At 37.0% G+C, this 27384-nt stretch overlaps 1 protein-coding gene across 1 annotated transcript in view; it reads right to left on the bottom strand.

Annotated features, from left to right (window-relative positions):
* LOC126810676 (cilia and flagella-associated protein 47) overlaps positions 1-27384 on the bottom strand; it is a 55733-nt gene continuing 28349 nt past the window's right edge. The window contains exons 27-51 of the mRNA XM_056098781.1: positions 26398-26489; positions 25655-25784; positions 25209-25308; positions 24897-24926; positions 23852-24046; positions 23212-23426; positions 22523-22736; positions 19396-19573; positions 18743-18889; positions 16195-16297; positions 14305-14517; positions 13476-13701; positions 12137-12332; positions 11442-11539; positions 10260-10376; positions 9616-9750; positions 8377-8640; positions 7188-7205; positions 4606-4897; positions 3413-3667; positions 2820-2959; positions 1994-2252; positions 1188-1393; positions 555-698; positions 1-66 (exon numbers count right to left, since the gene is read on the bottom strand). Coding sequence (XP_055954756.1) covers positions 1-66; positions 555-698; positions 1188-1393; positions 1994-2252; positions 2820-2959; positions 3413-3667; positions 4606-4897; positions 7188-7205; positions 8377-8640; positions 9616-9750; positions 10260-10376; positions 11442-11539; positions 12137-12332; positions 13476-13701; positions 14305-14517; positions 16195-16297; positions 18743-18889; positions 19396-19573; positions 22523-22736; positions 23212-23426; positions 23852-24046; positions 24897-24926; positions 25209-25308; positions 25655-25784; positions 26398-26489 — 4033 coding nt within the window. The remainder of the gene's footprint in view (positions 67-554; positions 699-1187; positions 1394-1993; positions 2253-2819; positions 2960-3412; positions 3668-4605; positions 4898-7187; positions 7206-8376; positions 8641-9615; positions 9751-10259; positions 10377-11441; positions 11540-12136; positions 12333-13475; positions 13702-14304; positions 14518-16194; positions 16298-18742; positions 18890-19395; positions 19574-22522; positions 22737-23211; positions 23427-23851; positions 24047-24896; positions 24927-25208; positions 25309-25654; positions 25785-26397; positions 26490-27384) is intronic.

The raw sequence follows: 27384 nt of genomic DNA, 5'->3' as shown, positions 1-27384 counted from the left end.
TTACCCTGAAATATAAATAAACACATGATCTGTTCCATCTTCGATATTACTTAAAACTAATTTACCCTGGAATATAAATTCTCAGACTTAATAAAAATTTACTCAAAATTGTTCGCTTTATTTTAACTAAAATTGTAAAATACAGCCCTTTATAAAATTTTTATTTTAATGTATCAAATACATCAATAAGAAACTATGTACAAAGTTTTGTGTTTCTGGATTAAAGATATTTATCATTAACAGTGATTGAAAGTTGAGTAAATTCTTGACTTAAGTCTGAGAATGGGTAACACACTAGAAACATCAACGCTGATTGATTAATCAAATGTCTGACGTCATAGGATCAAAAGTCGCTCGTATTACCCCTGCAACTGGTCGGATCTTCATGTAGTGTAGGCCATCGATAGTAAAAAAAAAAAAAAAAAAATCAAACAAAATATCGATCTGTATTTAAATCAGATTGCTGTGGATTAAGCCATGAGAAATTCGATATTTTAACGAAAGATGAGAATGTCACATTGTTACTTTAATCCTTGAAGCTGTAAATATTTTACCTTTACAGGTGTTTCATACAATGGTTTATATACGAGGGGATACTGAGCTGTCTGATATGCCTTGGCTAAATGTGATGGTGGACCAGAAAACCCATCACCAGTTATTTCAGCTCTCAATGGCCAATCGTGATTCGTCAAATTCACCTAAAAAATAAAACAATCATTATTTTATTACTAGGTAAAAATTGGTAATTTCTGACCATATATACAACAACAGGACTTAGTCATCAACATTCTATTCATTTCAACTTGTTTTGGAGAGAGAGAGAAAGAGAGAGAGAAAGATTAAGAGACACAAAGAGAGAGAGAGAGAGAGAGAGAGAGAGAGAGAGAGAGAGAGAGAGAGATGGGTTTAACTTTATTTGACACAAACTAGGTTGTTTCGGGACTAACATATGGCTCAATTTAATTTCATAGGGGTCTTTAGCAATGGGAGGAAACCGGAAGACCCGGAGTAATCCCACGAGGTTTGACAGGCGACCCCACTCCTTGTGGGGAATAGAAACCACGCCACTTAACTCAATGACAGACCTTAAGATCTCCAGCGTTAACCATTCAGCCACCCTATTCCCCAATTCGACATAAAATACAAATATTTTGTTTGTAAGTTGATATTAGCTTTAAATTACTTACGATAGGTATATTCTGCGTTAGTGATTGATTAACGGGAATAGATAACTCTAGTTCCGCCATACTACCATCAGGATTAACGGTAGTTTCTATATGATAAACACGGATATCATCTACAGCTCGTAATATAATCTCAGCTGGATAATGTCCAGGTGTTTTAGCTTTAAATGTTACAGGTAGTTCCACTATACCATCTTCTATTTTAATACCTGTAGATACATAATACACAATTCATTACCCATTTCTCTTTCCCCCTTGGTATTTCATCCCATCCAAATTACTAACACTGTCTTTCCAGGCTCTCCATCCTGCACCAGTGAAACAACATTGAAAATCCTGGGGAACTTCTCAACCAACACCGGGAATGGAGAGAAATGGGGTTTAACATTTCGGGTCTAACATATGGTTCAATTTTACTTCAATAATAAGCTTGCGCATGGGGGTCTTTAGGAGGAACATGGAGAACCCGGAGAAAACCCACGAGGTTGGACAGGTGACTGGCTCCTCGTCACGTACAACCGGGGAATCGAAACTACGCCAGTTGACTCAATGACAGATCTTATGATCTAACCATTCGGCCACCGGGAATGGACCTTGGAACCTCCTGGTTTGTCAGCCAGCAACTTACACACTAAGGTATTTATTCCACTCCCATTTAATAAAATCCAAAATATTTATTTAATTTTTGTGTGTATGAAAGATTAGCACCACATTACAAAATAGTATAGTAATTCCTGAAAATGGCAGCCATTCAGAGCCAATGTATACCTAATGTAGATGATTGTCTTTGAGTAGAGAAAGATTCATACCTTGTGGTATTCTAGTGCTGGTGGGTGCGCTGTGACTCCGAGCATCAAGAGGACTTGGCATTGATAACGAGGACGGTATTTTATAATATTCCGAATCAACTTCGACTGTATATTTGTTATAGTTGTGTTTCCTTGTTTTGTGTGTTTTTGCGAGTGTTGATGTCCCTGATGAGAGGAGTTTAACTGTTTTAGCTGCTACACTGGAACTAGTCAGGGTACCTGTAGCACTGCGTCGCTGTATCTCTAGTTCTGACATTCTCTGGAACAAAACATGGAATGTTTTCAAAATATTTTAAATTTATTCCACAAAATATTTCATGTACAATTATAAATGAAACTTTTCCAACATTGCATGTGCCATGTTCTTGGTTATGTTGACCACCACTACTCTACCTGTTGACCACCACCACTTTACCTGTTGACCACCACCACCACTCTACCTGTTGACAGTCATCACCCTACCTGTTGACCACCACCACTCTACCTTTTGACAGTCACCACCCTACCTGTTGAACCGACCTGTTGCACACCACCACCCTATCCTACCTGTTGACAGTCACCTGTTGCGACACCACCACCCTACCTGTTGGCCATTAACACCACCCTACCTATTGACAGTCACCACTACCCTACCTGTTGACCATCACCACCACCCTACCAGTTGAATCTACCTGTTGCACACCACCACCCTAACTGTTGACCATTAATACTACCCTACCTGTTGACAGTCACCTGTTGCGCACCACCACCCTACCTGTTGACCATTAACACCACCCTACCTGTTGACAGTCACCACCACCCTACCTGTTGACATCTATAAACACACCTGTTGAGCAGCTAATATTAAAGCCTTTTCTTTCGTCATGTTAGTTACAGGTATCAACAACGTCTGTTTTAATGGTTGACCGGAATCACACTTCCAATATATTACAGTTTCTTCACCACCTTGTAAACCACGTCCATTACCTGTTATAATATATACCTTACATTAAACAGGTGTATAAAACCAGTTCTCGTTCAAAAATGTCAGGTAAAACTTCAATAATGGCTGATATTTTGACAGATGAAACAAAAAATTCATTATTTCATGCATGTTTTACATCAAAGAGAGAGAGAGAGAAATGGGGTTTAACGTCCATTTGACACAAACTTTTTCATTTTGGGAATAACACAGAGTTCAATTTTATTTCAATAATTTGATTGCATGTAGGGGTCTTTAGCAGTGGGAGGAAACCGGAGGACCCGGAGAAAACCTACGAGGTTGGACAGGCGACCCTACTCCTTGTCACTATACAACCGGGGAATCCAAACCACGCCAGTTGACTCAATGACAGACCTTATATGAATATGATACAGCATGCATGCGCTAAACATTCGGCCGTTTTACATCAATCAGAATCATTACAAAACGCGACTTACCATAAGGAGCCGCACTGCTAATCCTAATCGTGTTTTGATTGGGTAAAAATGGTAGCGGTGACGGCAAAGGTAACGTGGCTTTCGCTTCGATGGAATACAAAAACTCTCCTATGTTGTCGTTGAGGAATATCACGGAACACTGTCGATCTCCGGTGAAGAATGGAAGGAAGTCGACCTGGACCTCAGCTGAACCTCCTGCTTCCAGATAAAATGTTTTCATAGGAGAGGAGAAAGCACTCAAAGTCATCGCCTCATCTGAAAGAAAAATATCCATCAAAAGCAGTCGGACAAAAAACAAAACAAATAAAATCTGCCCAGTTGTCAGAAACTATACAGTGTGAGGAATAATGTGTCATATGAATTGGTTGATGCGGTATCTAGCAACGGGTTCAAAGCAGGAGGAGAATTCATTGCATATACAAAAAGTTGTTGTCTTTAATAGCTTTCCATTTATCATAATATCAAAGCTTAATTAAATTCTCGGATTATCCACTAACCATGTCTTTTTCCATGGTTTTTATCTCAGAAACTGTTGTGCTTTTAAGCTCAGCATCAAGTTTATAAACATATACATCAAGTGCTCACTAACGCTGAGAAATCAGACAATCTTCACGTGTGCCTTTGACGTCATGCCACCAGACATTCCTTATTGTCGGGCTGTCGATTAGGGAAACCCTTACACTTTTGTCCTGTATGCGCTCCATGGGTGTTTTTCAGGGAAACCAGTATTTTTCTAGTAAGATTGGATGTTTCTACTTTCCGTATATACCAAAATTGCCATACTCTTATTGTAAATAACCACTTTTGTGTGAAAGTATGTTGTTTTTTTGAGAGGCTTCAAATGCTATATAAAATTATTATTTAGACATTTATACACATGACAAGACAATAATCAACTCTCTATAGCATCGGATGGTAGAGATGTAAACAGGTTAAAGTAGATTTAGTGATTTAATTTAAATATGGATTAACAAGTCTGGATTAACAAGTACTGTTGCTGCGATAATAAACAATCAATGCCACATCTTGTCAGAACTTCAAATAGTCATAACTTCGCCCAGAATAAAATAATTTGAATTAAATATTCAATATAATTTTGAATTATCTAGTTTGTAACTATTATAGCAAGGACGTCCAGCTCTTTATCTAAATCTTACATATGGCATCTTTAATAAAATGGTTCATTTTCTTACCATCCTTTTTTGTTTTTGCCAGTTGTTGTGTGTCTGTGATCACTGGAGGTGGAGGGGTGGGTGGCGTTTCAGGACGATTCTGACCATGATCTATTTTAGCTTTAACTTTCTTCTTCTTCTTATCCTTCGTTCGGAGTAGTACAGACGCTGCTGCAGGTTTCGAGGGATCTGACGTGTCCATGTTCGTCTCCATGAGAATAATCTTGAATTCTCCACCTTCGTTAAAAGGGTTTGTGACATCCAGAATTATTCTTTCAAGTTCGTAACATGGAGATTCGGTCTTCATAGTCATCTGTTTAAAAAATGTTACAATTTGTTTTGAAATTCTTAACTGTTTAATAGAAAACAAATTGAAATGGGGTTTAACATCCTGGTCCTCTGTAACAAAGAAAAACCGAGGTCTGTGTATACATTGGCGTGCACGTGAAAGATCCCTTGGCAGTTGGAATTCGATATAAGAGTAGACCGTAGCACCGCAGTACAGGCAAAAGTTTCCCATATAGCACACTGTATGGCATATGCCCTTCTTCACAGCCCAGTCGGAGCAGAACAGTAGGACGTTAAACCACATTCCATTTCATTACCCTACTCCGTGAAGAAAAGTAAGACATTAAACCACATTCTGTTTCATTTCCTATTCTGCCTATTTCTAAAAATAGGTCATTCTATAATAGGTCATTCTATAATAGGTCATTCTATAATAGGTCATTCTAATAAAATAGGACCTGGTACCCAGGTTGAGTTTTGATATAAATATATAATAATATATTAAATTAAACTGTGAAATTTTTTTCAATAAAAACAGAATTATCAAAATGAATCATTGCTCAAAGACATAAAGCCATGTGCCATTGCGAATAAGGTAAGTTTAGAGTTATGCCCCCTCGGTACAACTTGAGTCCTCAGCTCTTTCAAGTCGGGAGTCGTCACATCTGCCAAGTCAGGTCATTGATGTAACTTGAGTCGGACTCGAGTCTGAGTCGATGGACTCAAGTACCCAACTCTGCCTTTCAGATCCCAGAATCACAGAGTCATGAGTTTTTAACAATGAAAATGGTACAAATGTCAAATGTGCAATTGTATTACAATATGTTTCTTAAGAGTGTACAATATTTAACGTTTGTGAAAGGTTAAAAATACATTATGCAAGAGCTAAATCTGCCTATTGCAGGTCTTTCTTTAGGCCTAAAATGTTATCTAAATTATTAATTAGACATTAACTTATCCAGACCATAATCAACTCTCGATGGCATCGCTAGCCTGCAATATTTAGGCCTATTGGATTATAATCCGATCTGTTGCTCAACGCAGATGATCGAGGCTAGACCTAAAATTCAATCGCTAAATCCTCGGTTCAGAGTGGCTCAATTTGACTGAAATTTTCAGCAAATTGCCTTTACATTATCTAATTTTTAACTATTATAGTGAGAACTGCCAGCCCTTTTTCTAATCTCCCATAATGTATCTTTAAGAAAAAGGAAAATAATAAGAGAAACACACATTTCCAGGATCTTATTCACAAAAACAAAAGTTTATTGTGAACAGTTTCTGATTGGAATAAGATAATATAATTTATTGTGAATAATAATTGTGAACAACATTATTAAAAAAAACACATGCAATAATTAAAATACACATAAAACGAGTTCTTCTATCGTGTGACGCGAGTTCAACCATCATGTTTCAACCATCATGTGACACGAGTTCAACCATCATGTGACACGAGTTCAACCATAATGTAACTCAAGTTAATCAACCATCATGTAGACGATGTTCCTTCCAGGCCTTACATCCTTCGTCACTGACAAAAGATCTTTCTTCATCAACACCAGGATCGAACCCGAGACATTCTGCTTAGGGAACCAATGCCTTACCCACTGAGCCACTTATAATTTTGAGTATTTTTTTCAACATGATGATTGAACGAAATAAAAGAAGAAAGTTAAAGCGTTAGGCCGAACCAATTTGATTTTCAAATCTACAGGAACACACGATCAAAATTTTGCTTTTTATTTCTTGAGAAAAAAAAAAAATTTTAAAACCAAAAATAAAATAATTGGTCCCTCTTCTCCAAAATTTTGCTTATTTCTAAAATAAAACAAAAATAATTTTCGCTTCTATTTTATCAAGACTCAAGAGGTTATCTATTTTATCAAGATTCAAGAGGTTATCTATTTTATCAAGATTCAAGAGGTTATCTTTTTTATCAAGACTCAAGAGGTTATCTATTTTATCAAGACTCAAGAGGTTATCTATTTTATCAAGACTCAAGAGGTTATCTATTTTATCAAGACTCAAGAGGTTATCTATTTTATCAAGACCACGAGGACTAAAAACAATATTGGCTTAGCCTAAACTAAAGAAAGTAAATGTGATAGCAAAATAAGTCAGAAATCGCAGTCTTTTATATTAGGAACAAAGCTGTGAGAATAGGCTAAGAATATCTTTTTATCGAAAGGTAAAAGTTTAGATTTGACAAAACTTATATTTTCTTAAAATGTTCAGCCTATTTTCACATTTTTGTTAATATATCGTAAACCTGTGACTTCGTGAGTGAGAAACAATTGAAGATGAAAAGGTACCTGATAATGACTGGAAGGCTGGAGAAAAGATAGAAAGAGACAAAGATTATAGAATGATAGATCAGATGCTGTTACTAGTACCAACGTTAGTCTAGTTTTTCCAGTTACTATTAATCAGATGCTGTGACTAGTACTAATGTTAGTCTAGTTTTTCCAGTTATTATTCATACTTGATTTAGCTCAAGTCACTGACTTTGATTTTCAAAATAAGTGAGTTATTATCAAGAGTTGATTGTCTAATAGCTATAAAGTGACACCTAGCAACTACAATAAGAATAGTTTGAAAGATTGTGCACATTACTACACAATGCACATGCAAGATAATGTCAATCTGGTTAAAACACAGATCCTATTTCGTTTTGTTTTTTATAGTTCAAAATTTCTTTTTACTTGTCTTTACTACACTTGGATCTGGAAGTAATGTTATCATTGACATGTTCTGAATGATGTGAGCTATTAGCCAATGAAATGGTCTGTTACAGCGAGCTTTAGACATGTTTTGCATGGGTAATCGACTAGTAACATCAATGCTGATTGGTTAATCAAATGTCTGACGTCATAGGGTCAAAAGCCACTCGTATGACCTTTGACGCGACCTATCGCTACAACCGCGGTCAGATCTTCATGCAGTGTAGGCCATCGAAAGTATAAAAACACGTAACGAAATATAGATGTGTATTTGAATAAGATTGAGAAGATGTACATGCAGACAGTTTGTGACTAAACAAACATCTATAAAACTGCAATCAAATGCGAAAGTCTGAAATGTTTCAAATTATGGAATGACACAGAATCAAGTCCTTGACTCAATGACACACCTCATGATCTGAAGTGCACGTGTAACACCATTTAACCACCCAAACCCTCACGAGCACCAATCTATTTCACAGCGGTAATGCGAAATGTGACAAAGTAGCCTACTGTATAACTTTCATCAAATTGAACGATCATGTAGGTGCTTAGAACTTATTGACCTAAGTTTGTTTTGATAATACTAATAGATGATATTGATGTTTCAACTTTATATATACTTCTGTAAGTCACATTCTAATTAACCATGTAAATAATCCCATATGTAATTTACAAGCTCCTTCACCCGATGACATACCTCTCAGTGATTATTGCGGCCAAGTGAATATTTACTGCTGATCAGATTGCACTACCATGCGTAAAGAGATAAAAAACTAACCAATGGAGTGATGTTATCTATCTGTGTGTGGAGTTGAAAGGTCATCGTTGTACCAGTTGTCGATCCTTGACGTCGACCAACCAAAACAAGAACAGCTTCCGCAGGTCTCAGGAATCGACTGACATGTTCTACAGACAGAGGGTAGGTGGTTTTTGGTGGAACGGTCACATGATCACCTTTCGGTACGCGGAAATCTTTAGCGTCACGACCAGCCAATAGAACATGGTAGTTTAAAGATTTATTACTTGAGTTTGTTAACTTCACCTGAAAATCAAAAAACAATAATAATTAAAGGGGCATTATGTAAAGTTAGATAAGGAGGTGACAGTTCTGGCTATAATAGTTAAAGAGAGAGAGAGAGAGAGAGAGAGAGAGAAAGAGAGAGAGAGAGAGCTGACAGTTCTGGCTATAATAGTTAAAATATAGATAATAAAAACAGACTATGTTGAAAATTCCAGTCAAATTACTGTGTAGCCTCGATTGTGATTGCTATCATTGTTACGATAATAAACAAAGTCTTGATTATCCATTTTTATGTTAAATCATCAATCGTAAAACGTGTTTAAATCTACTTAAAATCCTATGGCATCGAGAGTAGATTATGGTATGGATAAGTTTATTAATGTCTAATTAATAGTTTATATAACATTTCAGGCCTAAAGAAAGACCTGCAATAGGCAGATTTAGCTCTTGCATAATGTATGTTTAAATCAAATGTGATTTAACATTCTACCTTTCTATTGAACGTTATTGTGATACGTGTGAGATACTTATTAATGGGGACTATCTGAGACAACGCAAACGGAAGTGACAGAATGACAGTGTCGCACTTCACATTGTGAAGGTGTGGAGACAGGTTGACCCTTGTAAATTTATGTACAGTGTCTTTAGATCATGTTTCAATGAAGACAGTGCGCCATGAAGACAGTGCGCCATAAAGAAAATTTTGTCTGGATAGCGAGGTTTCCGTCAACCCTTCATTGAATTCCAACTGTAAAGGGTTCTTTTAGTCGATGATGGCTCTTCTGAAATTCTAGCACTGCAAAGAGTGACTCGGGTGGTCTGAGATTATCATGAGAGCAGAAGTAAACAAACTTGTCTAGTAGAAGGTAAACAAACCTGTCTAGCGGAATGTAAACAAACCTGTCTAGCGGAATGTAAACAGACCTGTCTAGTAGAATGTAAACAGACTTGTCTAGTAGAATGTAAACAGACCTGTCTAGTAGAATGTAAACAGACCTGTCTAGTAACTGTAGAATGAAGAGAACCAGTAAAGTCAATATCATCTTTAGGTAGATACTGGGGTAACTTCTGATATAGATGCATACACAAAAATAACATGGATACAGGATTAGGATCCGTGATATCTATAGCCTGAAAAGAGAGAGATCGGGTTTAATTTACACTCATCACAAACTAGCGGCGCTATGGCCTACTTTTCTATCGAATTCTAACTGCCGTTGGATGTTTTACCTACTCGCCATCAGAAAGATTAAACAGCTGTCCTTGTCAGGCCCCCCATCCTGCACCACTGACAAGGGAAAAAAATGAACGAAATAATGCACATACCATGTAGTGTGCCATGAGGTTTACCTAGCCTACTCCTACTGCCAAGTGTTCTTTTATACACCTTGCTAATATTGTACACAGAACCTTGTTATTTTTACGCTGTTCCTTGTCAGGCCCTCTGTGACTGTGACAAGGGGGAATTCATGCTGCAAAATCCTAAAGAACTTTATCGTGATGGAATTATCGATTTCCTGGTTACTAAGCAAGCACCTTACCCACTGGGCCACCATAGCTCATTGAAGAAAAGAAATTCAATACCAACAAGAAATGCAATCACAAACGGTGTTATCAATGATAATATAAAATAGGCGTACCTGTATGTCGTATTCAATACCAGCAAACCTCATGGCGTTAACAATCTTTAATGCATTATGAAGACATTGTTCAGCTGTTGATGGATGGGTGTACATATCACTTAAATAATCATCTACCTATAAAATACAAACAAATTAACCATTTTTTTTACATTGTCAACAGTATATGAACCACACACTAATCAGCAGTGAATATTTGCTAGGCCGCTACAATCACTGATAAGGATGACATTGATGCAACTTAATGAGCCAGAAATATTAACTCTTTTCCTCCAACAAATTAAATTCTAAAACATTATTTTTTTTTATGTATTAGAAAAATAAATAAAGATGTTTGAAGTATTTGTAGGTAAATATTATTTCCTATTTAGTGTAAATGGGTATTAAAATGAGTACAAGTTTTCTGTAAACAATGCACGCGCCATTGAGCCACTGATTGATGCCACATGATGTGAACCAGTCATCTTTTACAGAGATATTAAAAGACCTTCGTAATCCTCTGTGAAACAGATTGTACATGAACCTGGAACCAGCCATCTTGGAATTGTCTCATGATTTTATTCTGTTTAATTGTATATTTACACATGTGCATGCCGTCCTTAAGCGACGTCTTGATGCAATAAATATCTTAACTCATCCTATCTTATCAAAATGCTGAGTCTGTCGATTGATGCCCCACTGTCCAAAGAACAAGGATGCCAAATTTCATGTCGATCGTAGTTGGATCGGCAATGCCTTAGATTTCTTTGGAAGAGCTTTGAACCAAGATGAAGAAGAGAGATGGGATTTAACGTCCACTTGACACAAACTAGGTAATATCAGGACTAACCTATGGTTCAAATTTATTTCCGTAATTTGCTTGTGCGTAGAGTTCTTTAGCAGTAAGAGGGGACCCAGAGAAAACCCACGCTCGGAGGTTGGACAGGCGACCCTACTCCTTGTCATATACAAGCAGGAAATTGAAACCTCGCCAGTAGCTCAATGACGAACTTTAGGATCTTACTCACACGCGTTAAACCCCTGAAACCCCCATCAAGTGTATAGAACCATTTCCTGATTAAAAATTGCGCGATTAAATCTATCTACATCATTATACTTATTTTAGACCAAAAAATGTAAAATACAAAACATGTTCAAGATCAAGAAATTTTTTTGAAATTCCCAGAAAAAAATGTTATTTACCAGGAAAGAAAGATGAGCTCCAAGAACAGATGCGACAACTAAACCATCTAATAAATCCATGTCATAATTTACGATCCATCGAGATGCTGGAACACCACCTGTTGTAATAAAACATTTATTGTAATTACAGACATGTGACCCAGAGAAAACCCTAGAGGTTGGACAGGCAACCCTACTCCTTGTTACGTTCAAATGAGGAGTTGAAACCATGCCACATGACTCAATGACAGACCTTGTTAAACTAGTAGACCATCCAACAGTCTGTGTAGTGAGCCGACTAGGGTATTGAAATGAAATGGGGTTTAATGTCCTACTGTTCTGCACAGACTAGAGTAATGAAATGGGGTTTAGCGTCCTACAGTTCTGCTGCGACTGGTCTAATGAAGACGGGCATACGCCATACAGTGTGCTATGAGGGTAATTTTGCCCGGACAGCAGCGCCACAGCCTACACTTATAGCGAATTCCAACTACCAAGGGATCTTTACCGTGCATGCCAATGTATAAAGGAACCTTAGTTTTTCGTCCCATCCGAAACAGCTGACATGGTTAAACCACGCAGTAAAATCCTGATGAACTTTCTTGTCCAATGCAGGGCTCGAACACGCAACCTCCAGGCTAGCGAGCCAGCGTCTTCCCCACTTAGTCACCGCGGCTGCCAGTGTAGCGAGACAACATGTTTAATATTATAAATACCTTTGGTAGAGTTTTTCCAGATTTTATGTCGATATTGTTCGTAATGATGATTTAACCATGTTAATATTATTCTCTCTCCCACACAATAAATATTACTACACAATGGGTCTGGGTTTACAATCGGCATGGTAACGCCAGGAGTAGGTGTAGCAATATTCTTCAAAGTTCTGGGTGTCACCTTGGCTAAAACCAAACACTGAAAGACAATATTAATAATACAATAAGGTTGCACAGACTCATTTTTTTGTCCCATCCAAACGACTATACATTGTCTCTTGCCAGGCCTTCTCATCCTGACCACTGACAAGGGGAACCAAGCTGGAAAATCCTGAGGAACTTTCTTCGCCTACATCGGGATCGAACACAGGATCTCCCGGTTACAAGTCAGTGTTTTACTCACTGAGACACAGCTGCTCCCCAGTGAGTATGGGCTATTCCAGAATGCTAACAAAAGTTGATTAAGAAGAATGAGTTGATCAAGTGATTTCCCATGTTCCTGAAGCAACAACAGCAAGTTTTACAACAACTAGACGTTGCTAGATTAGTCTGCAATTACCGAACTTATAGCTACGTTATTTCCCTTATATTCAGACATGTGAACGATAACGTCCAATCAGAGATTGTGACACAAACACACTCAAATCAAACATGGCGACCTCCACTGAAACCTTGACATTGAACGAACTTGGTATTTGCGATGTTCGAGGTATCTGATCAGCTATCTTGCAAGGAGAACAGCCAATCGAAATTAGTGCCGAAATATGCAGAGTATTATGTGAAGGGCTTGATAAAATGTACATAGTTAAAGGTATTAAATCGGTAATATTTGGCACCTAGATATTGTCCCAAATGGGCCGCAACGCATATAATAATGTGATCTGATTGTATACAAACTGATTTACATTCTATTGTATCCGTTTTGACTCTAATGTCAAATCAGTTATTCCAGTCTATTGTGCATGCTCTCCAGATAAGATATGGCGTCACCGTTTGAAATGAGGTGTGGAATATGTCTAGCCTCGTTCTTTCTGGTCACTTGTTACATATGACGCTGAAATGCACTATGATACGGTACACGATTTGTGTACCGATGGTAAAATGTTTATTTTGTCTTAAATATTGGATATCAGAAGCCTATCTTTTCCCGGTAAGATCACAACATCAATGTTGATTTAAATTGACAAATAATTCTTGTTTTCAATGTTTAAGCCAGATCAAGCCTTTTATTGAAGATGCTAACCATTCGGCCACATCCCGCCCCTGCAAGAGATTCTAGCCAAAAATCTTGTGCTCTGACTATACAGATCCTACTAAACCAATGATATCTCGATTATCTTACCTTCATGATCTGTAGGAGTAAATCGGTCCAAGCTCGTTTCGATAAAGCCTCGAATACATCCTCATCATCAATTGGTTCAGAATCTATGATATTTCCTGCTTCTGCTGTCTTTCCCTGCTGTAACAGACCACGTTTTATCTCGGCCTGAAGTTCTTTCCATAAAATACAGTCACCAAGTTCCATCAGATGTTCTGGTCTTATTCCCGAAACACTACCACCTTGACATCTTTAAAACAAAAATATTCTTGTCATAATCTTTTCTATGTGCCATGTTTGTGAGTTCTCTTCCATTTGCCATGTTTGTGTGTGCACTCTTGCATGTGCCATGTCTGTGCCCTTCCATTTGCCATGTCTGTGAGTGTGCTCTTCCATGTGTCATGTTTGGGTGTGTGCTCTTATCTTCAATGTTTATATTGGATATGGTGTTCATCGGGTGTTGTATTTATTATCTGCTGTTTGTTTTGCACATTGTGTGTATTGCATATTTTGTATATTGTGTTGATTGTATATTGTTTATTGTATATTATGTGTAGTGTATATTGTGTTTATTTGATATTGTGTTTATTTGATATTGTGTTTATTTGATATTGTGTTTACTAGATATTATGTCGTGTTTATTGTATATTATGTGTATTGTATATTGTGTGTATTGGATAATGTGTATCTGATATTATGTTCACTGTATATTGTGTTTATTGGAGGTATTTGATGTATGTATTAGATAATGTGTTCATCAGATCTTGTGCTCTTGAACAGAGACGTACAAGTATCTTTAATGTACGTAACTCGTTCAACTTGAGACTGACATATGATCAATTTATTTTATTACCTGATAAATGTAAGCAGCGTAGAGTGTTGCCAGTAGATCTGTTTAACTCGTTCAACAGGATTAGCAGGAAACGAGGCGTTAACAGGTATACCTGGTACAGGTCGACCACTCAGGTGTGAGATCATATCGTAAATAGTTTTAACATCTTTCTTTACGCTGGTAGTATCCCAGCTTCCTCCTCTTTTCTCATCGTCTTTCTTTTTACTCAAACTTCTACGATACGAATACAAAAAATTTTAAATTTAAGTTTAAAGAGGCATTAGGTAAGATTTAGATAAAAAGCCGGTCATTTTTGATATAATGGTTATATTAAGATACATTATGTAAGATTTAGATAAAGAGCTGACCGTTCTCGCTATAATAGTTATATTAAAGATACATTATGTAAGATTTAGATAAAGAGCTGGACGTTCTTGCTATACTAGTTATATTAAAGATACATTAGGTAAGATTTAGATAAAGGGCTGGTCGTTCTCGCTATACTAGTTATATTAAAGATACATTATGTAAGATTTAGATAAAGAGCTGGTCGTTCTTGTTAGAATAGTTATATTAAAGATACATTAAATAAGATTTAGATAAAGGACTGGTCGTTCTTGCTATAATAGTTATATTAAAGATACATTATGTATGATTTAGATAAAAAGCCGGTCATTCTTGTTAGAATAGTTATATTAAAGATACATAAAGAAAGATTTTAATAAAGAGTTGGACGTTCCTGCTATAACAGTTCAAAATAGATAATGAAAAATGAATATATTGAAAAAATTTCATTCAAATTACTTTATTCTGAGAGAAGACATAGCATTACACCCATCCAATGATCTAGATAGTCTATTTACGTTATCTACTTGTTAACTAGTATAACGAGAACTGTCACCTATTTATCTAATCTCCCATAATGCCCCTTTAAATGTAAGATAATCAATTTTAGTAGGCTATATTTTAGCGGGGATTAAGCCATGCAAATTTGATATTTTCCGTAAAATATTAAAGAAATATCGTACCCAAAAATACAACAGATGTATTTAAAGGCAGTTTACTATTAATAAAATATATGTTTTAAGGGAGTGTTGAGTTCTCTATATTTTAGCGTGGATTAAGCCATGCAAATTTGATATTTTCCGTAAAATATTAAAGAAATATCGTACCCAAAAATACAACAGATGTATTTAAAGGCAGTTTACTATTAATAAAATATATGTTTTAAGGGAGTGTTGAGTTCTCTATATTTTAGCGTGGATTAAGCCATGCAAATTTGATATTTTCCGTAAAATATTAAAGAAATATCGTACCAAAAAATACAACAGATGTATTTAAAGGCAGTTTACTATTAATAAAATATATGTTTTAAGGGAGTGTTGAGTTCTCTATATTTTAGTGGGGATTAAGCCGTATAAATTTGATATTTTCTGTAAAATACTAATGAGATGCAAAGACTTAAGATTTCTGCATTTAAGGGAGGAAACTATTTTTATTCTGAAATGTTAAAGCTATTGAACTGAAAATAGTACAAGTAGTTAGGAAATTGAATAAACTAGCATTAAAAAAAAGGGGTTGCCAGGGTAACACATTTTTGGGGAAATGATTATCAAAAACGTAGGTATACTATATCTCTGTAACTAATTAAGATATCTTCGGCACATTTGCAGGATATATAAACTAATATCTACCATTTTCAAAGAAACTATAAAAATTATAGAGAAAAAACCTCTGTCTGGTTTTGGGGTTATCATTAAAAAATAAGCAGTCCAAAAATGAGATATTTATCTTTATTAGAGCCAGAGATATGGTGTACCTACGTTTTTCATACTTTTTCCCCAAAAATGTGCTTTTAAAGGCAGTGTATAATTAATAAAATATATGATTTAGTGTAGTGTTGATACTTACATTCTCAGTGTATATGGTATTTGTATAGGAAATGGTCCACCAGGCCAACCATTAGCTGTAAACCATCTCTGTACAGCCATTAATACTTCCGTATGATATTGACCTATAATAAACCATCTCATAAATATGCAGATATATTCCATATATGGTTATAAACTGATTACATCATTTCTATTGTCATACCTCGCTACTGCTAATGAGAATTGTGCATATATGGAATAAAATACGTTTTTTCTTTTAATTTTATGAACTCCTCTCCTTATGTATGCTACCTCCTTCCCTTATGTATGCTTCCTCCTTCCTTATGTATGCTACTTCCTTCCCTTATGTATGCTTCCTCCTTCCCTTATGTATGCTACACCTTTCCTTATGTATGCTACCCCTTTCCTTATGTATGCTACCTCCTTCCCTTATGTATGCTACCCCTTACCTTATGTATGCTACCTCCTTCCCTTATGTATGCTACCTCCTTCCCTTATGTATGCTTCCTCCTTCCCTTATGTATGCTTCCTCCTTCCCTTATGTATGCTACCCCTTTCCTTATGTATGCTACCTCCTTCCCTTATGTATGCTTCCTCCTTCCCTTATGTATGCTACCTCCTTCCCTTATGTATGCTTCCTCCTTCCCTTATGTATGCTTCCTCCTTCCCTTATGTATGCTACCCCTTTCCTTATGTATGCTACCTCCTTCCCTTATGTATGCTACCCCTTTCCTTATGTATGCTACCTCCTTCCCTTATGTATGCTACCTCCTTCCCTTATGTATGCTTCCTCCTTCCCTTATGTATGCTTCCTCCTTCCCTTATGTATGCTACCCCTTTCCTTATGTATGCTACCTCCTTCCCTTATGTATGCTTCCTCCTTCCCTTATGTATGCTACCTCCTTCCCTTATGTATGCTTCCTCCTTCCCTTATGTATGCTTCCTCCTTCCCTTATGTATGCTACACCTTTCCTTATGTATGCTACCTCCTTCCCTTATGTATGCTTCCTCCTTCCCTTATGTATGCTACCCCTTTCCTTATGTATGCTACACCTTTCCTTATGTATGCTACCCCTTTCCTTACGTATGCTTCCATGCTTCCCCCTTCCCTTATGTATGCTTCCCCCGATCCTTTAAAAAGCAGCATTTAGAAATGCTCATGCAGTCAATGTATGATATCAGATTGATCTGAAACACAGATCTAGGATTGTACAGTGGATGCTTACAGCTGGTCCCCGGATCCATTCACTTGATATGATAATTGTTGTTCATGTAGTATAGTATAGTTTGGTCATACAAGCCTGGTTAATCAAGACTACGGGAATACATTTCGTTCAGTTAATTTCCGGTCTCAATTTTTTTGTGCGTATTTAGAACTAGCAACAACTTTTAAACTCACTACATCGGTAACTAATCATGTGGTTTTACGGTTAAATAAGAGTACATTAATTGACTCTGAACTGAGAACCGTTACAATATATACGTACAATCAACTAAATAAGAAATAAAATTGCTGAGTTTTAGCCAAAGTTTTAATCAAGTCCGTATAACTACGAATTTTTAAAAGTCCAACGTGTAAAGAAGATTTTTTTTCATGGCTTCATTGATAAATAAGTGAATGAATATTGTCACGTGATGGTCTATTTTGGGCAAATGTTTTCTGCCTTCAGTGCCCATGTGACCCCGTGACTGAGCTTTGCTGATTTACGTCGTGGTGATCGCAGATAGGGCTGGGTAAAATATCGATATAAATCGATAGTATCGATTGGACGGCCCAGAAAAGCACTATCGATAGCGGTGGGTTACTATCGATTATCGCTCTTCGTCTATTTTTCTTGCGTCTGAAATGTCAATGTTTTCTTTCAGTTAATCATAATACACCACTTACTTTAATTACTATCAAGTATCAATGTAACACATAACAAAATTGTGACTGCTTATTGAACAGCCGTTTTCATAAATTCACTCTCATTGAAACGTTACTTTAGTTTTGAAGAAATTATTGTTGAATATCGCTAAATCGGAGATACTCGGATGTGTAAATAAAGTTAGAGTTATTTCCCTTTGCAAGCTTCAGAATTCGTCTGCCATATTGATATTTTCGCGCGCACGTATGCAATGTTTTGAATCGGAACAAGTTCATTTTGGTCCCTTAACATAATTATTTACGATATTTCTTCATTCGGAACCACGGCTGCATTATTTTAATAATAAACAACATCAATTTACGTATATATACGTGATATAACAAGTTTTATTAATGTTTTCCAAATAAATCTCCTTAGACAGGAGCAAACGATCTTTCGCAACTTCGTATGGTTTTGAACTTTGAACTTACACTGTATCCAGTCTTGATGACGACCGTGAAAATAAGGTTGTTTTCGATACTATCGATTATCGACCGACATTTCATTGCCGATTATCGATAGTAAATATCATTATCGATACCCAGCCCTAATCGCAGATGAAACAGGCTGATAAGAAGGTAGTTTGTTTTATCAGTTTTGTTGTGTGGTTCTCCAGCACCTATTGATAGAATCCAAGATCTTTCTATTAATGATGCCTACCTTCTTCTGTGTCTTCATCAGGGAACATGGCCGAGCCGACAGATCTGGACGGTATTTCTTGTATCGGTCGTCCATTTTGTTCTACAACCATCTGTTGTTTGTTCATGGCGCCATCTCTATTTAACGGTGTCGTCCCTTCCGTTCCATCTGTAAAATATATTTTTAGTTAATTACAAAACAGCAATGAATGAATTAGGGATTTACATCCTATTTCTGAGTGGGGGGAGGGGGAAGGGGGGGGGTCTGTGGTCTGGGGGGCCAAATGACTATTTCTTCTAGATATTACAAAATTGGGGTCTACTAAAAAAGAATCCCCATCATACATTATGTCCCTTTTAGGATTTTGACATGAATTTGCAGATGCTCGATAGTCAGTTCTGAGTGACAGAAATGGACAGAATTGCAATCGAGTGATGCAGATTTCAGTCCTGCCACAGTTCTGTCAGTCCTGACTACGGAGGTGGTGTGAGTAGTTTGTGACGTAATTAAACACAACCAATATATTTTAACTGTGGCTGAGATATTGTCTTCCTCTGTCTGCGCATGCGTTAGAGCCCGAAATATTCCCTTTTCACGCGATTGTCACTATTTTGGGGATTAAGAGAATTCAATCAAGTATCCCCTTCCAGTTCAATAAGTTTTTTTAATTCTACCTGTACAATCAATAGACGATTCATAACTCGATGATGATATCTGGAAGTTGGAGCTGGTTGCGCTGGTACTCTGTCGACTGTGTGACCGAGGTGGGGTATGACATGGTACAATAATGGCCTCACCCACACTGTCACTAGTAATTGATCCTTGAATTCTACGTCCTTTAGGTACTGAGCCCTGAAAACAAATAATAATAATAATAATCGTTTTCTATAGCGCTGAACATTCAGTCAGTCTGACTGCTCTGTGACTCTTAATGGATATTTATTGTCAGTTCAGTGGTTGGTTGAAATCCATGGGCTGTTTGTATGTCATGAAACATATATCAAGAAAAAAAACAAAAACATGACCTGGGGCTTCATATCTCGTCAGCAGAATACCTTAGTCATTTTGAGATATAAAAAACCCATGTTTTTTTGTACCTTCCAAAGGACTAGGCATACTTTACTAGTAAGCCCACAGGCATCACCACTAACAAGACCAGACTTGAAAAATCCTGAAAGGTTCTTTTCGGTTTATCCTATGTTAGCTCAATAGCTGCCTGAGAAAATCTGTTTTATCCCTTCTGAAGGACTAGGCATACTTTCTTAATGAGCCCCACAGACATGACCATTAACAAGTTAAGACCAAACTTATAAAATCCTGAACAGTTCGTTTTATATACAGTGGACTCTGTCACATCCGACATCGTGTGGGATCGTTACAATAATTCGGATCACACAGCGTTTCGGAATACCGAGCTTTCTCCAAAACTGGAAATACTGTAACTTCGAAAACCGGAAGTATTTTTATATTGTAGCTTCGAATCACCAGAATGCTATTCCCTTTATAAATGATCAACTTTTCTGTACTTTCAAAATTTTATTATATTAAATAATTAACAATAACAATGCATGCGTACAATATATTCATAAAATCGTTTACATGTAATATCAATGCATGCGTACAATATATTTATAAATATCAATGCATGTAATCGTTTAAAGTAGTTTGCTTAGTTAAAATTACCGGAAGCATATCGTAAGGCGGAGTCCTGGGCAACATCTTCTAACAAATGAATTGTTGCGATCATCTTTTCGTCCTTAATCTGTGCGAAGTGTTTATTGTCGTTGAGCATGCGTAGGAATTTTGAATAGGTCAAGTCTGTCGTTAATGTATATTCTTCATCGTCCCTGTCTTCAGTCAATTGTCATTTATAATCTGTCGTTCTATGTCCAGTTTTTCAAGCCAATCAAAGTAAACGGCACCTGTCATCCAAGCTTTGCGATTGGCCGACCAATTGACTGGCAGGTAGATCTTGTCCACTCCCTTAAAACAACTCAGGTTCACTGCTTTACCGATCAAAGTAATCAACACAGTTTTAATCTCACCGATAATTGATTGGTGATTACTTGTTAATCTTTTCTGGCTTCACACCCATTGAGTTTTAATCTCACCGATAATTGGATGCTTCACACCCACCGTTTGAAGTACGGATTATACGGTGTCGATTCAATGGAAATTATGTGACGGGACGGCTGATTGATTTCGGAATCCGGAACAAACAGAATTCGGATTTACCAGTGATTTTTTGGCTGAAGTAATAAGGAAATAAATCGGGACATGAAAATCATACCGGATGTCACAGCAATCCGGAGTGATCAGAGATCGGATGTGACAGAGTCCACTGTAGTTTAAAATTTCATTTTACTTTTCTTTACTACACTAGGATCTGGAAGAGTTGTTATATAACCCGCGTACTGCTTGATGTTGTTGTGATGGATTAGCCAATCAAACGAGTGGGTATTCCACTAGAAACATCAATGATGACGTCATAGAATCAAAAGTCGCTTGTATAACCCCTGATCCGACCTTCGACTACAACCGGTCAGATGTTCATGTAGTGTAGGTCATCGAAAGTATAAAAAAACGAAACGAAATATAGATCTGTATTTTAATCAGATTGTGAATAAACAACATTGCATACACTCTGATCAACATTTGACAAATCGTTAATACTGTAAAACATGAAATTATTGCGAGTTGGGGTGGTGAAACATAATTGCGACATGAAATTATTGCGAATTTCTATAGTGGGGAAAAAATTATTGCGACATGAAATTATTACGAATTTAAATAATTTTTTTTAGTAAATTTGTCTATAAAATGTGGTAGATTGTTAATTTTGAGGTGACAGTCGGCTCTTTAAAACATCGGTTGATTGGTGATCATTAGTAACAGCAAATAGTTTAAACTTGTCATTGGTACCAACCTTCGATACTACTGTCTATCATTGTGATGCATTCGATAATATTTATCCATTTTTGTGAAGAAAATCGATGAATAAATTTTATTTTATCAAAAAAAGCACATGAACAAAAAAACACCGCTAATTTTATCTTCTATTTACAGGGGGTGTAACTCTGTATGTAATATTATAGGAGGCACTAAAACGTTTGTTTAACAATAAAGTGACCGCTTACAAGGAGATGTCGCTGAATAGGAGTGGATGCTCATACAGCCTCTAATGTACTTATTGGGACTCTTTCTTGTGAAGAGTAATGAGGGGGGGGTAATTCAATATGGCCGACATTTTAACGAATTTTCACAAAATTATTGCGAACATGAAATTATTGCAAGAGGGCCTCGCTCGCAATTTTCGCAATAATTTCATGCTCGCAATAATTTCATGTTTTACAGTACCTTGAAATATTACGAAAATTGAACCCATTAAAAATAATAGCACAATCTGATTAAAATACAGATCTATATTTTGTTTCGTTTTTTTATACTTTCGATGGCCTCTACTAGTACATGGAGATCTGACCAGTTGTAGCGATAGGTCGCGTCAGAGATCATACGAACAGCTTTTGACCTATGACATCAGACATTTGATTAACCAATCAACATTGATGTTACTAGTGGATTACCCACAGTTCCGTGCAAAACACGCCTAAAGCTCGCTGTAACAGACCGTTTCATTGGGTAATCCCTCACATCATTCAGAACACGTCAATGATAACAACTCTTCCTGATCCTAGTGTAGTAAAGACAAGTAAAATGAAACGAAATATCAGATTAATAATAGAAGTCAAAATCTGTTCAGTATTGTAAAAATAAAAATAGAAGCGGAAATATTTTACTTACAACTTGTTCTTGACCTCGATTTGCGTTCAATTTCTCCATCTGCGTGGACAGCGCACTCTCTGCTTCTGCTAGTTTGGCTTTCTTCGGTCCAATTCCAATAATCTTCGCTACTTTGTCGTAAAGATCAATAGCTTGAACCCATCGACATAAACCTTCACATGCTGCCGAAACTTTCTTAATATAATTAGGTTCAAATTCGGGGTTTGATAAATACCTACAGGTAAAAAAAGCAATATTTAGAATTATTTATGACAGCATGCCATGTCAGTTTAACTGTCCGTCAGTCCTGATTGGTAAATCTTACATAATGCATCTATTTCATCTATACAGATATTGTTTACTCTGGTTAGGTTGACAGAGTAAACAACATTTTATCAGAGAGAGAGAGAGAGAGAGAGAGAGAGAGAGAGCAAACCAGAGGACCCGGATAAAACACACAACAAGGTTGGAAAGACGACTCTAATCCTTGTCATGTGCAAGCGGGGAATCGAAACCACGCCCGTTGACTAAATGACAGACCTTATAATACAACACAAATGCACGCTTTAACATATTTGAACACCCCCCCCCCCCACACACACACCCCACCCCACCCCCCCATTTGATCAGAGAATTTGTGAGCAGGACTAGATTAAATTTTAGCTCTAAATGTTGATCAATGATGAAAAGGCTGAATATTATATACTTACTTTTCTCGTACCCGTTTCATCACACCTGACGGAATATTGTCTTTATCAAAATTCCTCATTCGATCCAAGAAACAATATGCTAATAATTTCTTTGATGGTATCCAGAAATCTTCAACCATTTTTCCAGCCTGACCTTCAACAGGTCTGCGTTCTGGTTTTATACCCAAAATAACACAGATCGATTCCAGAACCAGTTTTACTAGAGCAGGTGGATTCTAAAATAATCATAAAATATGAAATGATATGAAATGGGGTTTAACGTCCTACTGTTCTGCTTCGACTGAGATAATGAAGACGGGTATACGCCATACAGTGTGCTATGAAGAGAGGAAGAGAGAGAAATGGGGTTTAACATCCACTTGACACAAACTACGTCATTTCTGGACTAACATATGGTTTAATTTTATTTCAGTAATTCGCCTGCGCGTAGGGGTCTTTAACAGTAGGAGGAATAGTGGAGGACCTGGAGAAAACCCACGAGGTTGGATAGGCAACCCTACTCCTTGTTACATACATGCAGGGAATTGAAAACAAGCCCCTTGACTCAATGACAGACCGTAAGATGAAATGCCACATTCGACCACCCGACCCCCCCACTCTGTGTGTTGAATGTAAAGTGTGATCATTTAACATTACTTACGATCATAGATCTAATTAATACAATATCGCTCTTAGGCAATGCATTAAGAGCCGACAAGGCTGCCTCTACTGCTGGTAACGCTTCAGCTAAACTCTCTTCACATTCAGCTAATTCAGCCTCGCACTCCTCTACGACAGCCTGGGCATCTGCTGTAGCTTCATCTGTCTCACCTGATGCCACATCCCCTGCTACTGCCTACAATAAACAAATATTACAACATGTTATGAAGGAAGTCATGTAGGAATCAAACAGGGTTACAAACCTACTGTTCTGCATCAACTGGGCTAATAAAGACTATACAGTGTCCTGGTTAGCGAAACAGTGCCTTACTCGCTGAGCCACCACGGCTCCCACAAATCATGTCATCTCTTGAAGAACAGCAACAAAATTTTATCCTTCTCAAGGTAAGGTTCATCAACAATTTCAAAAACTGTGAAAAAGAAAACTTGATAGTGGTGAAACATGTATAGTGCTGGTATATTTTCATCAGGCACTGGTGAATCATATCAAGTATTGGTTAATCATGTAAAGTGCTGATGAATCATCTAAAGTTCTGGTGAATCATCTGACATGCTGGTGAATTATGTAAAGTGCCGTCAAATTATCCAAAGTGGTGATGAATTATGTAAAGTACTGGTGAATCATGTAAAGTGTTGATGAATCATTTAAAGTGCTGATGAATAATGTAAAGTACTGGTGAATCATCTAATGTGTTGATGAATCATCTGAAGTGCTGATGGATCATTTAAAGTCCTGGTGAATTATCTAAAGTACTGATAAATCATCTAAAGTGCTGATGAGTCAGCTGATGGATCGTGTAAAGTGCTGATGAATCATCTAAAGTGCTGATTAATCATCTAAAGTGCTGATGAATCATGTAAAGTGCTGATGAATCATGTAAAGTGCTGATGAATCATCTGAAGTGCTGATGAATCATCTAAAGTGATGGTGAATCATCTAAAGTGCTGATGAATCATCTAAAGTGCTGATGAATCATGTAGAGTGGTGTTAACTTGTAAATATGTGTTTTACTATAATAAGTTACCTGGTTCTTTAAACAAGTATTCTGTATATCCTTCAAAAATAAAATCACTAAATTCATTTTTCATTTCTCTAAACCTTTTTAATGAGATAGCCAATGGCCACTTTGGACCGAGGGGGATGTAATTTGATAGCGGCTATAATTAATCACTTATCGAAAGCTCATTTTCCATTCTATATCGAAACCACATCACTTGACTCAATGACAGACCTTAAGGTCTGAAATGCGTCATGTTAAACCATTCATGCTCCCCCCCACCTCCTGCAAGTTTATACAATTATTAATCATAGACCATTAATAAGTATAATGCTGTACCTGTTCACAGACGATCTGATGATCGGTTCGATGTAGAGCCAGAAACGGATAACACGATAAAATACAATTATCAGCTGTAGCCGTGATAAATATCTTGAAACTGTAAAAATAATTTCATATATTCCCATTATAGAATAATATCATGTGTAGACATTAAAATATAATTTTTTCAAACGCAGGCTTTACAATATAATTTCATAATTTCCCAAAACATAATTTCATAATATGTTCCCATTATAATTTCATAATATATACCCATTAAAATTAAATTTCATATATTCCTACAAAATGTGTTTCCATTGCAAGGCACTCCCTCCTGCATCACTGAAAAGGGAAAACCACGCTGGAAGCCTGAGCTACTTTCTCGCCAAGTCTGGGATCGAACCCGTGACTACCTGGTTAATGAGCAAGAACGGTACCTCTAAAATAATTATGTGATATTTTACCTTTGACCTTCTGTATCCTTGAAGATGATTGGTTGAGAGAATGAGATTGGTTTTGTACTGACAAACGTAACTTTACATCTCAAACTACAAGGATCCATCTGACCGCTGTCACCACAACATGGCTGGATATCTGATCAAAATAATATATAAACAAAAATATTAAATCAAATGGGTTTAAGCTACTACTCTTCGACTTATGATGATGGAATACTTCATACATCATGCTATGAAGGACTAATTAAAATTGGCATACATCATGCAGTATGCTAAGAGAGAGAAATGGGGTTTAACGTTTAACTAGGTCATTTCGGGAGTAACATATGGTTTAATTTTATTTCAATAATGCGCTTGCGCGTAGGGGTCTTTAGCAGTGAGAGGAAACCGGAGGACCCGGAGAAAACCCACGAGGTTGGACAGGCAACCCTACTCCTTGTCACAGTATGTTAAGAAGGACTAATGATGATCGCATACATCATGCAGTATGCTATGAAGGACGCATGAAGAAGGGCATACATCATGCTACTTTGAAGGACTATTGAAAATGGGCATAAACCATACAGTATGCTATGAAGGACAAATGAAAATGGGCATACATCATGCAGTATGCTATGAAGGACTAATGAAGATGACATGCATCATATAGTATGTTATGAAAGAACTTTTGAATGGATGACATTCCCGCCTACTGTATCAAATTCCAACTGACAGTTCAACTGTCAGATATTTTACTCTCTGGTACTTACCGTGACCTTGACTAAAAGATATTTTTAACGGTGATATTTTGCTGCCATCTTCACATTCAACTTGTGGTAGTTCAACATCTAATGGAGTCACTCTGAAATTATTTTAAACACATAAATTACAATTGGCTTTAATAACAAAACTTAGGGAATTGCAGTGGCTCAGTGAGTAAACGCTGGCTCGAAGCCAGGATGTTCAGACAGAGAGAGATGGGATTTAACGTTCACTCGACACAAACTAGGTCATTTTGGGACTAACATACGATTCATTTTTATTTCAATAATTCGTTTGCTTGTAGGGAGGAAACTGGAGAACCCGGAGAAAACCCACGAGAATGGACAGGCGACCCTACTCCTTGTCACGTACAACCGGGGAATTGAAACCACGCCAGTTGACTCAATGACAGACCTTAAAATACAACGTGCACGTGATAACCATTCGGCCATCCACCATACCCTCATCTCGGGTTCACTACTGGACATAACTCTAACTTGCATCATTTACAATGAATTAATTACTCATTTGATGAACTGGTGACTTGATCAAGACTTTTTAAGACTTGGGACTCAATTGGTACTAAAGTCAGTGACTTGAGACTCAACTCAGTATAAAGTCAGTGACTTGAGACTAAACTCAGTATAAAGTCAGTGACTTGAGACTCAACTCAGTATAAAGTCAGTGACTTGAGACTCAACTCAGTATAAAGTCAGTGACTTGAGACTCAACTCAGTATAAAGTCAGTGACTTGAGACTCAACTCAGTATAAAGTCAGTGACTTGAGACTCAACTCAGTATAAAGTCAGTGACTTGAGACTCAACTCAGTATAAAGTCAGTGACTTGAGACTCAACTTAGTATAAAGTCAGTGACTTGAGACTCAACTCGGTATAAAGTCAGTGACTTGAGACTCAACTCGGTATAAAGTCAGTGACTTGGGACTCAACTCGTGGTCCTGTGACTTGTTCCCACCTCTAGGAAGCAGAATCCACG

The sequence above is a fragment of the Patella vulgata genome, chromosome 2 (genome assembly GCF_932274485.2).
Source record: "Patella vulgata chromosome 2, xgPatVulg1.2, whole genome shotgun sequence".
NCBI lineage: Eukaryota > Metazoa > Mollusca > Gastropoda > Patellidae > Patella > Patella vulgata.
The sequence above is the reverse complement of the archived record's forward strand: the minus strand, read 5'-3'. Positions and strand labels throughout refer to the sequence as shown.